The sequence below is a fragment of the Octopus bimaculoides genome, chromosome 23 (genome assembly GCF_046866305.1).
Source record: "Octopus bimaculoides isolate indiv1 chromosome 23, ASM4686630v1, whole genome shotgun sequence".
In the NCBI taxonomy this organism is placed as follows: domain Eukaryota; kingdom Metazoa; phylum Mollusca; class Cephalopoda; order Octopoda; family Octopodidae; genus Octopus; species Octopus bimaculoides.
This window is the reverse complement of record NC_142950.1, coordinates 19,175,228-19,192,382: the sequence shown is the minus strand read 5'-3', so window position 1 is coordinate 19,192,382 and position 17,155 is coordinate 19,175,228. Positions and strand designations below refer to the sequence as shown.

The 17,155-nt window shown below is 39.5% G+C and overlaps 1 protein-coding gene across 1 annotated transcript in view; it reads left to right on the top strand.

Annotated features, from left to right (window-relative positions):
* Positions 1-11,955, top strand: part of LOC106867818 (inter-alpha-trypsin inhibitor heavy chain H5) — a 126,617-nt gene extending 114,662 nt beyond the window's left edge. Inside the window, exons 12-13 of the mRNA XM_089340307.1 lie at positions 3,622-3,981; positions 11,528-11,955. Of these exons, the coding sequence (XP_089196433.1) occupies positions 3,622-3,981; positions 11,528-11,772 (605 nt within the window). The 3' untranslated portion in view covers positions 11,773-11,955. The remainder of the gene's footprint in view (positions 1-3,621; positions 3,982-11,527) is intronic.
* The last annotated feature ends 5,200 nt before the right edge of the window (positions 11,956-17,155 follow it).

Genomic DNA, 17,155 nt, shown 5'->3' with positions numbered 1-17,155 from the left:
CCCAGGACTTATTCTTTGGAAGCCTAGTACTTATTCTATCGGTCTCTTTTGCTGAACCGCTAAGTTACGGGGACGTAAACACACCAGCATCGGTTGTCAAGTGATGTTGGGGGGACAAACACAGACACACAAACATACACACACACACATATATATACATATATACGACGGGCTTCTTTCAGTTTCCGTCTACCAAATCCACTCACAAGGCTTTGGTCGGCCCGAGGCTATAGTAGAAGACACTTGCCCAAGGTGCCACGCAGTGGGACTGAACCCGGAACCATATGGTTAGTAAGCAAGCTACTTACCACACCGCCACTCCTGCACCTGTATATATATATATATATATATATATATATATATATATATATATACATTAAAAATTGGGAAGGCCAGTTTATGGGGTTACCTTAGGTTTCCTGTCCATAAAGGGTTTAGCTTTATGATGTATCATCAGATCTTAAAACCTGTTGGCCCAAGACCTCTTAAAAGTATGGCGGGGGAAATGCCTCACTGCTCAAAGGTAGCAATTGGGGATTATCTCCCTTTACTATTGGCTATTGACTACTGGCTGTGCTGCCATCTTGTGGACTCCAAAAGGCTAGCAGGAACCTCTTGAAATGTAAACAAGGCCTGGAAATCTCCATTCTGGAGTTAAGGATGTTCCCTAGTTTGAGTGAGTCCTTTAGGATTCTTGTGCATTCAGTTATGCACAACTTGCAACGCTTCATCCCATTGATATAGGGGCCTGGGTCCTCAAGGATTTTCCATGAGATTGAGTATGGAATCCCATCATCTGTTAGTTGCCAGACGTGGCTGGCCAGTGATGTTATGTATCTCCTTTCTGGAACTTTGAAGAAGGACCTGTGGTTTGAGAAACATTGCTTGAAAGAGTTCCCAGAACATCCAATGTATTTCCTTCGGCGTGTGCTGTCAGTGCTTTATCTGCTGGTGTTATTGTTGTTGTTGCTGTTACTGCTGCTGACATCATTGTTGTTGAAACTAGGACAGCTGGTGTTGGCGTTGCTGAAGGTGGTAGTGGCGTCGGTAATGGTATTGTAGTGACACCTATAGCAGACGACTGTTATATGTTCAATGTCCGGAGTTTTATCCACGCATGCGCAGGGACTAGTTCCGGAAGGAATACAGGAAGAGTCTCATGCGCATGCGTAGAGTTCGACACCCAGCTTTGGCGTCTTTTCTCACTCTCTTCGTTCGCTGATCTCCGTCGAGCCTAGACGTCCCACCGAGCTCTCTCCAACATTCCAGCACTAGAGCTACACAAATAACCACGAACTTCATTGACGGCGTCTCAGTAACCAAAGGCGACGAGCTACCGAATTCCCTCCAAGCGTGAGCCGAATTCCACTGTAAATAAATATTGTTGTGTTGTTCAGAATCTGCGTTCCGTTGTTTCTTCAAGAAATTTAATGTACGGAAGCGGAGTACACCTAATGGTGTATAACCACTTCCCTACAGTATCATCACTGCTGGTTATGGTGAAGGCGCTGTTGTTGTTGTGGTCCTCGTCATTGGTGGGAGAGTTGCCATTGCTGCTAGAGGTGTCATTAGCTGTGGTTCTACTGGTGTTTCTGCTAGGGCCACTGTTGCTGCTGCTGCTGTTGGCATTACTGCCATTATTGCTATTATTGTTGGTGGTGGCACTGGACCTGTTGTTATTGCTATAGGAGTTGTCAGGTTTGCTACTGTGGATGTTAAGGAAGCTGTTGGTAATGCTGGTGCTGATGATGAAACATTGCAAGTTATGCTTAGCTGAATGTGCGTGAATCCTAAAGGACTCACTCAAACCATAGAACATCCTGAACTCCAGAACAGAGATTTTTGTGCCATGTTTACATTTCAGGAGTCCACAAGATGGTGGCACTGCTGGAAGTCGATAGCCAATAGAAAAGGGAGATAATCCCCAAGTGTAACCTTTGAGCAGTGAGGCATTTCCTCCTCCATATTTTTTAGAGGTCTTGGGCCAACAGGTTTTTGGGATCTGATGATACGATATAAAGCTAAACCCTTTATGGACAGGAAACCTAAGGTAAATCCCATAAACCAGCCCTCCCTAATTTTAATATAAACAACTTTACGTCTTAGCGCACGCTTCTTCTTTCAGATTTATGTTTTTTACAAACGATATATATATGTATACACACACACACACACACACACACACACACGTGTGTGTATGTATGTATGATGGACTCTCCCATTGAAGATGACATAGAGGTGTTCAGCTTTTGCTGAGTGACCGGCTCAAATGATTTACTTTATAGGGATCAAATGTATGTGCTGCACATTAACTCATTCACTCCATCAAATCAATATTGTCCAAACCGGGGTACAGTGTACCATGCGCCAGGTGGCAAAGTTATTGTAGAACAACATGAAATAAAGTGCTTTGCTCAAGAACACAATGCAACACCTTGTCTAGGAACTGAAACCATGATCTTGTGACTGTGAGTGCAACACCCTAGCCACTAGGTCATGCAGCTATATACATAAATACACACATGCACTCACTTATATTGGCACATAAAATGCACCATTTGAGGGCAGTCAATGCCAGTGCTATCGGACTGGTCCCGTGCCGGTGGCTTGTAAAAAGCACCATTGTCGTTGCCAGTGCTGCTTGACTGGCTCCCATGCTGGCGGCATGTAAAAAGCACCATTCAAGCGTGGTCAATGCCAGTACTGCCTGACTGACCCTCATGCTGGTGGCACGTAAAAAGCACCCACTACACTCTCGGAGTAGTTGGTGTTAGGAAGGGCATCCAGCTGAAGAAACCTTACCAGATCAGGTTGGAGCCTGGTACAACCTTCTGGCTTGCCAGTCCTCAGTCAAACTGTCCAACCCATACCAGCATGGAAAGTGGACGTTAAACAACGATGATGATGATAATGATATATATATATATATATATATATATATATATATACACATAGACGCACACACTCACACAAACATTTAGTAAACAAAGACACAAAGATGTTCTGCAACGGATACACCAACCTCATAATCAGTACATTTCCATGGATTTGTAGTTTGTATGGAATATTTAATTTTAGAATAATCGAATACTAATTCTAATTTTTCTCCCGTTGCATTCTGTTAGTCTGGATTTTACATGCTCATTTATATTTAAATGTTAAACTTCTGGGAAGTTTTACAGATTTTTACTGTTCCGGTGTTGGATTGGATCTGTAGCTAATTAGCTTTCTCCTAACTGGTTCTGAGAAGCCTAATTTCTCGAGATTGGTATTTAGGCAGTGTGTTACATATCCCAGAATCTCAATAATTACAGGTGTAAACCTGAACTTGTAATCTGAATAGAGCAACTGCAGATTTCTCAATAATTCCGCATAGGTATTCTCTTTTTCACTGGTATGTATGTATGTATGTATGTATGTATGTATGTATGTATGTATGTGTGTATATGTGTGTGTATGTGTGTATGTATGTATGTATGTATGTATATATGTATGCATGTATGTATGTATGTATTTTGAACAATCATATAATGGGAATTACACACAGCCCTAAGATGTTGAAAACCCTTCATTGAGTAGAAAACAAAAACAAACTAATATTTTTCTGCCAATTCTTTCTAGGAGACAGAATTACTGCTAAAGTGGTGGCAAGCAAAGTGATCAACAAAGACGGACACCAGAGAACATATCTTGGAGCAGTGAAAATCGCCCATTCTATGCTGAGTCTTTATGTCACGCCAAGAATGATTCGTGTGCATGGTATACTGTTATCTTGGCTAAAAGAAACTAGCATGAAAATAAATGGAATGAAACTTGTTGTCACAGGTAGTGGCAAACATTTGAATGTTTACATAAACAACTCAACACACATCGTGATACAACGAACCTTGGTATCACATACTTACCCAAAACGTGTCAGTTTCCTCAATTTCTACATCACTGACTACTCTGGCTTGTCTTCAGATACAACAGGACTACTAGGTAAGTTTTATCAAACTAAAAAGATGTGTTTGAATGTTTTGCACAATATACCATGTTTCCCCCAAAATAAGACAGGGCTTAATTAATTTTCACTAGGGCTTATTTTCAGGGGAGTTCATATTTTTTTCATGTACTGAAAAACATTACAAAATAAAAAATTACGAAATTACTAAATAAACAGAAATTATGAAAAGCAATCTACTTGACGATTTATTACGACAGAAATTTATTAAACAGAAATTACGAAAAATTATTTACATTTACTTGACAATTTACATATTCTTTTACTCAGAAACTCATAAACAACAATTTATTCAAAAACAGTCATGTCATCATCCTCTGGAATGTCATTGTTCTGCAAATTACTGGAGTTCAAAATTCCTGCGGAGTTTTCATGTGACTCCAATTCCTGCAAAACTTTCATCTCCAATCTCTTATGTCAAGCAATAGATGTCTCATTGAATGAGAAGTTCTTGTCCAGGTAGCCTGCTCGAAGTGCAATGGCCACACTGCTGCCTGTGATTTTGTTCCATGAATTCGTCACCCAAGTCACAATCTCTTGCAGGCTGGGTTTTACAAAATTTCTATGCTGGTTTCTCACCATTCTGTTTTCAGTGTAGTCATTGACTTCTATGCACCAATGGGCCTTGAATGGTTTAAATATTGCAATGCCAAGAGTCTGAAGATAGGCAGTCGTTCCTGCAGGAATCATTTGAGCTATTCTTCTTTCTCTAAGGAAGTTCTTCGTGTCTTTTGCGCGGTGTGTACTGGCTGAATCCCAGGCTATCAGACCTCCTTGACCTCTTCACAAAATAAGTGACAGCATGAAATTGATCCACTTCCTTAAAACTGCTTGTGTGCACCATGCCTTTTCAGTTTCCAGAACACAGATGCCTGAAATGCATTCAGTTTTATCCTTCCTGCCTTTAGTGATGATTAGAGATGGGGCTTTACTTCCATCGAGACGAATTGCCAAGATACATGTAACTCATGCACTTTTGTAACCAGTAAAGGGAATGTAGATTGATGACACACCCCTTTAATCAACTGTCGATTGAGATCCATGGCCCATGAACAGTGCAGTTTCATCCATAGCAAACATGTTGGAGAGACGGTATTTAGAACAGTCTATCCCATCAACAAAGGACTTAAATGCAAGTGCACATTTAATAATCTCGGTATCTTCCAGTTTGAACAGTGTTGACAGTCTTCTCAGAGAAAGTTCATGTCATTGAAGGAAACCATCCAGCCACTGTTGTGATGCTTTGAATTCCTCTGGAAATATACCAAACTGTGGTGCATTTGCAAGGGCAAATGCTTGACTATCAGTCCTGCAAACAATCAAAGCCTTTGCTCTCCTGTCAGCAACCCATTCTCAGATGACATCTTCCAGCTCAGAAAATAGTGGTTGCTGACCTGATCCACACTTGTGCCCCTTTGCGTTTCTCTTGTTCACTTGTTGACTGAGTTTATCGTAGTCTACTCGCCTTTCTTGAACCATTCAGAGATCTAAATTCTTTTCTTTGCAGAAAACAGTAAGATTCTTGCCCAGCGAGTCTTCCATAATTCCTTTCTTGTACTGGATGGAATAATTCTTTCTTCTTAAACTCATCTTGCTTAGGGGTGAAAATGACCTGGCAAATGATTTCTCATTCAATTTCATCATGCTATTTTCTGGGAGATTTTTGCCTTGAAAGAAAATGTGTACTTGTTTTTTACTTCTACTGACCAGTACTGACCACTGGTCATGTTAGGTCTTATTTTCTGTTAGGTTTTATTTTCAGGAAAGTGCAGTACTACATTGACTTGTATGTCATAAAATATGGCAGTTGAGGATTTTCTCAAAGAAAGATCATAAAAGTTGGTTAATGCAAATGAAAAGTTCAACCATTAACTTCTCTAGATATGTGATCTGGGTAATATCAGGATAATGGTTTCTTAAAATAAAACCGAAAGACTTTTAATTTGGTAAAATGGTAAAAGATACTGTCTTAGAATCATGGTAGTAATTAAGTAGATTATGGAAATTTTTGCAACATTAGTGTTTCTAGTACAAAATGTTTAAATATACATAACTTAAGTGAAACCTTATCAAACAACTTTAAATTGGGGATTTATTTTTACATGTATGTGTGTGTGAGTCTTTAAATTGACTGCAAAATCAGTTAGGACTCACTGTAATACAAGAACAGCAACAAAATGGAAATAATAATAAAAAATAATAATGATGATGATGATGATGATGATACAAAGAAATTTTGTAGGGAAATTGGCAAAAGCAAGATAGAAGTAAAGGAGCCACCTAAGACGGAAGAAATGGAAGAGTTTTGGAAGAAGATATGGAGCAACAAAAAAGAATATAATGCTGAAGCTCATTAGATAGAACGTAAGAAAGTAAGACTGGATGAGGCTGAAGAGTAGAAATGGGAGGCAAAAGGAGTAGGAGAATTAGGATGTGTTCTTAGAAAGTCTCACAAATAGAAAACCCCAGGACTGGACCAGATCCTTAACTTCTGGCTGAATTTTGCTGCATCACTAACTGATGTCATCCAGAACCCAGAGCAAATATATGCCTGGCTGACCGAAAGAACAACATATTTTCTACCAAAAACTGAAGAAACAAAAAATCCAAAGAACTACTGACCAATTACATGTCTCAACACCATGGTTATAAAAAGAATTCTTATGGATGCAAAGATCAATTTCTCATAAATAAAATGATTCTAGAGAATTACCGAAGCAACAAGAAGAACCTGAGTATGGCATGGATAGACTACAGGAAAGCGTTTGGTAGTGTCCCACATAATTGGCTACTCAAGGCCCTTAGATATATAAGATCTCTCCTGTCATCTCCATATTCTTAGCATGGTAGCATGGCCAAGTGGAATACACGTTTCCTTCTACACCATAGTAATGGGATGAACCAATCTAACAACATCAACATCAAACAAGGCATCTTTCAAGGTGACTTCCTCTCCCCATTACTCTTTTGCATGGCATTGATCCCACTCTCAAACGAACTGAGTAACACCAGGTATGGGTTCAAAGTATATAATATTATAGCAAACCAGCTGTTTTATACAGACAATCTGAAGTTATTTGCTAGAAATGACGAAGAGCTAGTAGGGCTGTTAACAACTGTTAAAGAGTTCAGCAATGACATCGGGATGGATTTTGGCCTTGATGAGTGTGCTAAAGCAACTTTTGTGAGAGTTAAGCTCAAACAAACAGCTTCCATTAAATTAGATACCGACACTACCATCAAGGAGCTTGACTCACAAGTAAGCTATAAATACTTGGGGATAAATGTAGGAGATGGTGTACAACATGCTACTATGAAGGAAAACATAAAAAAGAAATATTACAGGAGAGTAAGACTCATACTAAAACTGAGCCCAACTCCAAAAACCGCATCGAAGTCATTAACACCCTGGCACTTCCAGTTGTCCAATACAGTTTTAACATCATTAACTGGAATCTTACAGAGCTCCAATGCCTGGACAGGAAGACAAGAAAACTACTAAGAACATGCATCCCCCCACCCCACAAAAGCAGACGTTGATCATCTGTACCTACCTAGAAGTAATGGGGGAAGAGGAACGATGCAGGTAGAACTGCGCTATAAGACTTCTATAATAGCAATGAAAAAGTATTTATCTAATACAGAGGACTGGATGCTGTGGCTTGAGTGCAAACAAAAGCAACAAGAAATCACATTCTATTGTCAAGGAAGCTTGCAAATTCACAAGGGAATTTGGTATTAACCCTGAATTAGATAAAGAATCTGAAACCACTGCCACCAAACATGCCCAACATATTAAACAGACTGCAGAAAAGAACAGGCAGAAACAAATTGAGAAGCAGTGGATCCAGAACGAAATGCTGATGCTGACCAAGTAACAACCCATCAGTTGCTGAGAAGCTCAGGACTGAGAGCAGAGACTGAAGGTTTCATACTAGCAGCACAAGAACAAATCTTGCTTACCAAAAACTACCTGGCTAATGTTCTTCAAAACTGTTCTCACCCAAAATTCAGATTCTGCAATAAATTTGATGAAACAATAGACCATCTCATCTCAGGATGTTCTGTGCGGATACCAAACGAATACAAAAATCACCATGATAGGAAAATATTTACATCGGAAAATATGTAAACATTACAAAATCAGCACTCCTGCTTACTTGTATGAACATCACCCTGAGCCAGTTTTTGAAGGTAAAAATGTCACTATCCTCTGGGATTTTCCAGTCAACATCAACAGAATGATCCAGGCTAATCGACCAGACATAGTCATTAAAGTCAGGGAAGAAGATACTTGTAGACTAATAGATGTAAGAGTTCCCACATCTGTAAAGGAATTTGACAAATTAAGTATATATACAGACCTGGAAATTGAAATACAAAAGATGTGGCATCTTAAAGCGAGAACTATTCCTGTCATTGTGGGCACCCTCGGTATGATAGGGATGTCAGAAACATCCCAGGATAATATCCCATTTCTCAGAGAAATCCAAAAGATTGTGCTGACAAGTACTGCCCACATCCTTAGAAAAATCCTGTCAATTTAAATGTCTGTGTTGTATTACATGAAGATATTTTGCCACTGCCCCTTCCACTTCTCCTTCCCAAGCTTTCAATCATATCATAACATTTCTTATCCTTCACTCACCCTAGAACATTGGGTGTGTCTCAGCAAGTGATTGTAACAAACATGCAGATTAAAAGTAAATAATAATAATAATAATAATAATAATAATAATAATAATAATCCTTTCTACTTTAGGCACAAGGCTTGAAATTTGTGGGAGGGGATAGTCAATGCCATTAGCCCCAGTGTTTCATCGACCTCAGCAGAATTTGAACTTAGAACGTGAAGACAGATGAAATGCTGCTAAGCATTTTGCCCAACATGCTAACGATTCTGCCAGCTCACTGCCTTAATAATAATAATAATAATAATAATAATAATAATAATAATAATGATAATAATAATAATAATGATAATAATAATAATAATGATAATAATAATGATAATAATAATGATAATAATAATAATCCTTTCTGCTATAGGGGAAGGGGTTAAATCACCCCAGTTCTCAACTGGTACTTATTCTATCAACCCCAAAATGATGAAAGACAGTCAACTTTACAGACATTTGAACTCAAACCATGAAGATGGATGAAATGCCACAGAGAGTATTTTGCCCAGCCTGCCAACAATTCTGCAGTAATAATAATAATAATAATAATGGTTACAAATTTTGCCACATGGGTAGCCATTTTGGGGAGGGGATGTGTTGATTACATCAACCCCAGTGTTCAACTGATAAGAAGAAAAAGAAGAAGGAGGAGGAGGAGGAGGTAGAAGAAAGAAGAAGAGGAAATGAGTTGTCATTTAAAGTTTCTGCTTCACTTAGTATAATAACTATAAGGAATATGATACCAATTAGCACAGAATCCTTTCATCTACCGTGAAAGAAATGTATACTCATTGTACTTCTTTCGCTCTCTCTCTCTCTCTCTCCACACAAACACACACACACACACACAAACACACACACAAACACACACACACACACACACACACACAGATAGATACACATAGGCATACAAATATTTATATACTTACATTTCTCTTTACTCATTTCATTGTTTTAACACTTCAGTAGTGTTAAACCGTATTGCCTTGTGACACCATTCAATGTTCACTAATTCAGGCGTTCATTCACAATCTTCCTCTCTCCCAGCTGATTCAGATCTTGAAAGTACTGATGAAGTGTAACATGGATGGAACATGTCTAGCATTACTACCATACTTGCCAAACCTCAGACACCCTTCTCTCCACTCTGCATGCCACTACTACCCAACATTCAATTTTTAAAATTCGTCTACATTTTGAAATTACCTCTCCTATCTCTTTTGAGCATAATTAATTTTACAGCTAATGACATTTTTCCCTCTCCATTGTTCAGTTAGTGTTAATTTTAATTAATCAATCAAGCTTTTTAATTCATTTTAATTAATCAATCAAGCTTTTTAATTCATTTTAATTAATCAATCAAGCTTTTTAATTCATTTTAATTAATAAAGCAAGCTTTTTAATTCATTTTAATTAATCAATCAAGCTTTTTAATTCATTTTAATTAATCAATCAAGCTTTTTAATTCATTTTAATTAATCAATCAAGCTTTTTAATTCATTTTAATAAATCAATCAAGCTTTTTAATTCATTTTAATTAATCAATCAAGCTTTTTAATTCATTTTAATTAATCAATCAAGCTTTTTAATTCATTTTAATTAATCAATCGATACATGGCTGGGTGGTTAAGAAGCTTCTTTTGCAGCCACATAGTTTTGAGGCCAATAAAACTACCAAGTATCTTCTACAATGGCTCTGGTCTGACTAATACCTTGTCAATGGATTTGATAGATGGAAATAGAAAGAAGCACATTGTGTGCGTGTGTGTGTGTGTGTGTGTATATATGAGTGTGTGTGTGTGTGTGTGTATATGAGTGTGTGTGTGTGAGTATATGAGTGTGTGTGTGTGTGTATGTGTGTAATTTCTTTACTGCCCACAAGGGGCTACACACAGAGGGGACAAACAAGGACAGACAAATGGATTAAGTCGATTATATCGACCCCAGTGCGTAACTGGTACTTATTTAATCGACCCCGAAAGGATGAAAGGCAAAGTCGACCTCGGCAGAATTTGAACTCAGAATGTAGCGGCAGATGAAATACCGCTAAGCATTTCGCCCGGAGTGCTAACGTTTCCACCAGCTCGCCGCCTTGTGTGTATGTGTGTGTGTGTGTGTATGAATGTGTATCTTTGTGTTAGTGCTTGTCTCTCTGCCAGTGTTGGTTTGTTTATGTTCCTGTATCTTAGCAGTTCAGCAAAAAAAAAACAAAGAATAAAAACTAGACTTTCAGGCATGGGCAACCTTTTTCGAGAAGTGGGCCACATGGGACATAACACATCATCTGGTGGGAGGCACTACTAAAGAATTCAAGGTAATTTTTCATTCAGTATGTCATTCAGAAAGGCAGCAAGTTGGCAGAAATGTTAGCACACAGGGTGAAATGCTTAGTGGTATTTCGCCTGTCTTTACGCTCTGAGTTCAAATCCTGACGAGGTTGACTTTGCCTTTCATTCTTTTGGAGTAGAAAAATTAAGTACCAGTTGCATACTGAAGTCGATTTAATCAACTGGCCCCCTCCCCAAAAATTTCGAGCCTTGTGCCTAGAGAAGAAAAGAGTATGTCATTCAGAAAGTCCTTCAGGCTACAGGCAATCCGTGGGTTGTGGGTTGTCCATGACAGCTTAGAGAAAAAATAAAAATAAGCACTAGGGTCAATATGTTTAACTAAACCTCACAAGGTGGTACCCCAGCATGGCCACAGTTCAATGACTGAAACGTGTAAAAGATAATCAATTGATTTCAAATAATTAAACAATTTTGGGGGGCTTTTTTTTCTGCATGTTAAATGAAATATGTCAGTCCCATTTAACTGAATTGGTTTCTGATTTTCTTTGTTTATTTAGGACAATTTGCTCATACAGATATATACTCCAAGAAATCAAAGCAATTCCAAATGCTGTCCAACGCTCAAGAACTTTATGGTAATGATGGTAATGGCAGAAACTTTAAGCTCGATGCCAAACTGATAGAAAGACTGGAATTATTCGATTCCCGTTCCACAAAGCCTTGTTGGAAAATACCAGTTGCTGAGGACAGTGTGTTATTCAGTGGAAAGAATATGAAAAACTTCTTTGTGAAGTCTCTGTGATCAGAAGGTTCCATAACCAAACCAGAACCAAGTATATAAATATCATTGGTTACAAAATAGGGAAAAAATTAGCAAAGAAAGAAATTTAGTGAGGAAACAAAAATCAATTTAAAACTCGTAAAAAATAAATTTGCTTTCTTTTACTTTTTTTTAATATATAAATAAAAAAAATTTACATGAAAATGTCTTCAGATCTTTATTTCATCTGGTGCTGTTTTAAAGTGAAAATGTCACTGTTGTTCTAATTATTCCACACTGAGAAAGTCACTTAAGCAGCAATCAATCTAATTGGTATCAAATTATTTTCTGTTTTAATACTTCACTAATCTCACATGTATGTGCATGTCTGTGTGTACATATGTGTGTGTGTGAGAGAGAGAGAGAGTGTGTGTGTGTGTGGAGGAGAGATCAAGTTTCATTGTTGACATTTTAATTCATTTTAAACATAGTTTTGTTGTTGTTGTTGTTGGTGTAAAGAGTTTTACAGGGTAGTGAGAATGAAGGCTGTGGTGGGTTAACAAAATTCAAAATTTCACTTCATAAATATGTGTTTCGGGTTTCATCTCACTTTAGGGTCTCAGGTAATTCAAAACTTTGTGAAAGAAATTCTGTGGAGCCTGTTGGGGATTTGTGTCTATTTTTGGTAAACTTAATCTGTTCCCTGGTTTAACCTCAGCTCCTAGTACATTGGTGCACCAGCGTACTCTAAACAGGGTCTATTCCATTAGAAGCATTCAGGCCAAGTCTTGAATTTGAAGGTACAAGGGTAAATCAAAGATCATTTGCACTCTTGTATCTGTAATTTACTAAAACAAAAGCAGGGTTTGAATAATTACATTATTTTTTTACATAGTCCCTTTGCTTTTCAATGCACTTCTTTCAGTGGTTCACAAGCTTGCTTATTCCATCAGAGAAGAAGGTTCTTGGTTGGTGGTGTGGTCATTTATGCACCATTTCCTGTGCTTTTTCATCAGTAACAAATTGACAACCTTGTAAAGGATGTTTGAGTGGTCCAAGGAGATGATAATCAGAAGGACTCTATGCGGGGTGTCCTAGCAACTCAAAACCCAACTTTCCAATGGTTTCAACAGTGTGTGTGTCTTTATGTGGGTAAGTATTGTCATGCAACAATAACACTTGCTTTGACAAGAGACCTTGGCATCTGCTTCAAATTACTGGTTTCAGTTTGTTGGCCAGTATTTCACTGTAGTGACTGTGACCTCTTTTCCAGGTAAAGTTCCAGTATAGGCCCTTTTGTATCCCCAAAAATGTTTAGCATCACTTTTTCTGTGGAGTCTGTAATTTCTTTTTTCACTGGCAATTCCAGGTGTTTCCTCTCTATACTCTGCCTTTTAGATTCTGGCTCAAAGCAGTGGGCTCATATCTCATCTCCTATGATGATTCTCTCCAAAATGTTTTGCCTTCATCATTGTAGCAGTCAAGTAAGTGTTGACAAGTCTCCACACAATTGCACTTATGCATTTCTGTCTCTTGGCACTCATCTCTCACAGACTTTACAGAAGTGAAGCTTGTAAATGAATTCATATACAGAACCATGACTAATTTGCAGAGAACATGCCACCACATTGATGGTCACTGTCGGTTCACCAGAACTATCAAGCTTGTTGAATCATCACATCGGTATTGGAGGTTGATGGGTGTTCTGTTCCCTCTTGCTTCCCTGGTCATTTTTAAACTTCTCAATCCACTCATATACACTTCTGTATAGTAGAATGTTGTACCCATATTGTACTGAAAGCCTTTGAGGAATTTCAGCCCCTGACAACCAGGGAAATCATATCACTGATCTCTGTTCTTCCTTGATGCACACTGCCAGTGGTATGGCCATGTTTACTTTGTAACACAAAAAAGAGAACAACACTGATCAAGGCCAAACTTCATATACATAACCACAAGAACACTGTGTTTTTGCAAGTAAGCACTGAAGGCATTGCAGTCAATCTGAAGAAAGTTTTGGCGAAAGTATGGATAATTTTGACTTCTTCTAGTATCTTTGTCCATCCATGTTACACCTCATCAGTTTTTAATAAGAAGGGTTACAATTAAGGTATGCAAGATTTCACAGCTCTACCATCACTCCTTCATGGTTAGCCTATGAACTTTTCAGCCCACTCTTGCATTTCATTGACCTCAAAAGGATGAAAGAGAAAAATCGACCTCGGTGGAATTTGAACTTAGAATGTAAAGACAGACAAAATTTCACTATGTGTTTTATCCAGTGTGTTAATGATTCTGCCAGCTTACATCATCATCATCGTTCAACGTCCACTTTCCATGCTGGCATGGGTTGGACGGTTTGACTGAGGACTGGCAAGCCAGTAGGCTGCACCAGGCTCCAATCTGATCTGGCAAGGTTTCTTCAGCTGGATGCTCTTCCTAACACCAACCTCTCCAAGACTGAAGCGGGTTCTTTTTAAGTGCCACTGGCATGGGAGCCAGTCAGGCAGCACTGGCATCAACCACACTCGAATGGTGCTTTTTATGTGCCACCGACATGGGTGCCAGTCAGGTAGCACTGGCATTGGCCACGCTCGAATGGTGCTTTCTACGTGCTGCCGGCACGGGTGCCTGTCAGGCGGTGCTGGTATCAGCCACAACTTCGATTTCCCTTGGCTCAACAGGTCTTCTCAAACACAGCATATTGCCCAACGATTGAAGGGTACTCTTAAATGGGCTGGTTATGCGACACTGGCATTGGTCATGGCTATGATCTCACTTGGCTTGCCAGGTCTTCTCAAGCACAGCATATCTCCAAAGGTCTCAGTCTCATGTCATTGCCTCTGCGAGGCCCAACATTCGAAAGTCATGCTTCACCACCATGTCTTCCTGGGACTACCTCTTCCACGGGTTCCCTCCTGTTAGGGTATGGCACTTCTTCACACAGCTCTCCTCATCTATACACAACACATGATCATACCATCGCAGTTGTCTCCCTTGCACACCACATCTGATGCTTCTTATGTCCAACTTTTCTCTCAGGGTGCTTACATTCTGTCATGTATGCACACTGATATTACACATCCAGCGGAGTATACTAGCTACATTTCTTTCAAGCCTATGCATGTCCTCAACAGTCACAGTCCATGTTTCACAGCTATTCTTATTCTAGTACCTACACTCTCAGAGCATCCAACCCCACTACTGACTTGGTAAACTGAGTAACGGAAGCTATCAACAACTTCTAGTTTTACCCCCTGGCATGCGATGGAATTTGTTTTCTGTACATATTCGGTGTAGCAGTTGACTGTGGTGCTGCTACAGCAGTCATTGGGTATGACTCCTTCATGTATCACCTGGTTAACTATACAGGCAACTAGACTATAGCCTACATTGCCAATATTTTAAACATCTCAGCAGTGATTCCTGATGGGCCAGGAGCTTTCCCTGTCTTCATAACCTTAATTGCTTATCTACCAAGGTATTGTCAATTCAAATAGCTGTTCCCTCTATTGAGTTGACATTTGGCAGACTCTCTTTCTCCCATTCATAGCAACCTTTGCAGCATCATTAAATGCAAGTCAGCCATCTTCCATGCAGACACATTTCTCTCTTATGACATCACGATTTTCTCTCACACACTGTCTTGCAATTCAAAACACATCAAGTCTCTTGTCCTCATGATGCAGAACATTGACAAATTCTTTTCTTATCTACTTCCCCTCTGGCTAGGTAAACCTGTCTCCTAGTAACCCTTCTGGCAATCTGATACAATTCCCTGCTACCACCATACTTCCAGTCCTTCCATGCCTGTTTCTTTTCCTTAATGGACCTGTCACCTCCATTGTTCCACCACCACGTTACCTTAGGTCGAGAGAGGGCTTTGCATCAGCCACAGATCTAGTCAGTAGCCCTCAACAGTTGTCCCATAGGAACCTCCAGTTGTCCTCCACATTACGTGATGCTATATCCTCTTTTTCATCAAAAGCTTCAAGTAATAAGTCTCTAAATCTTTGTCCATTCAGAGGATCCTTAAGCTTCCAGACCCTTCTTTTCCACATTGGTTGTTTTCTGGGCAGCCATTTAGCCCTGATCCAGAAGTCGCTAACTACTAACTTATGCTGTGGGGTGCATTCTTCACCTGGGTAAGTTTTGGCATTTCTAAGTAGCCATCTTTCCCATTTCCTGGTGAGAATGTAGTCAATCTGACTAGTGTGCCTACCAGACTGGTAGGTGAGCAGGGAACTTGCAAGTTTCCTGAAGTTAGTATTACAGATCATAAGATCATTTGCATCACAGAATTCCAGCAGCCTTGTTCCCTCTTCATTGCAGGAACCAAATCCGTTGCCACCATGCACACCACGAAAGCCCCCTGTATGTTGTCCAACAAGCCCATTGAATTCGCCAGCCACAAAGAGATGGTCCCTGTCATTCATCGATGAGGTAGTCTGCAAGAGGGTGTCATAAAACCGGTCTTTCTGTTCATCAGGTAGCCCAGGCTGAGGGTCATAGGCTAAGACAATGGTTGCTAATCCATGTTGCAGCACTAATCTAAGCTTAAGTATTCTATCACAAATTCTGACTACTTCAATTACATTATCCACCCATTTCTCTGCAAGAAGTATACCCACGCCCCCAACCCCATCAGTGTTCCCCACCTAGAAAATCTTATATCTGTATTCTTTGCCTGTGAGGAACCTAGCAGCACTTCCTCTCCACCTTACTTTTTTGATGCAACACAAATCTACAGATCTCTGTTCAAGCATCTCAACAATCCCACCAAACCTACCTTTCAATGTGCCAACTCTGAGGGTGTGGAATGTGGAAGGCATGGGCCGGCAAGAACCTGGGATAGGGGACAGCAGTATTATGCATTTGGAAAGGAAGCTCGCGTTTGACAGATCACGTAAACATACAAATAGCCTTCAACCTGCATACACTACACCATCATTTTATTCGCTACATAATAACTGTGTTCAACAGGAGATAAACACTAGGTAGGGATGGAGGGGAAGGGAGTGGGAAAAGTGTTCCGTATAGAAAGCCGTTAGAGGTGCTCAGGAGAAAGTCCTCCGGTAGAGGTCAGAGGATAAAGACTTCCGGTACAGGGGGTGGGGTGGGACAGGAGGGCACATCATGAACAGCAAAGCACTGTGGCTGCCCTATTCCCTAGTAAAAGTGGCATAACCACAGACAAAGTGAGCCAGTAATTAACAATAAACATGGGAGAAGCAAGTGGTTAACAAAACTTTGAGAATTTTCAAGAATTAGGGCTGGTCGAGGAAACAACAGGTCATTTGGATAAGATAGCAGATAATAAATAATAATAATAATAATACTTTCTAATTTTGGCACAAGGCCAGTAATTTCAGGGACCTCATTGCATCAACCCCAAAAGGATGAAAGGCAAAGTCGACCTTGCCAC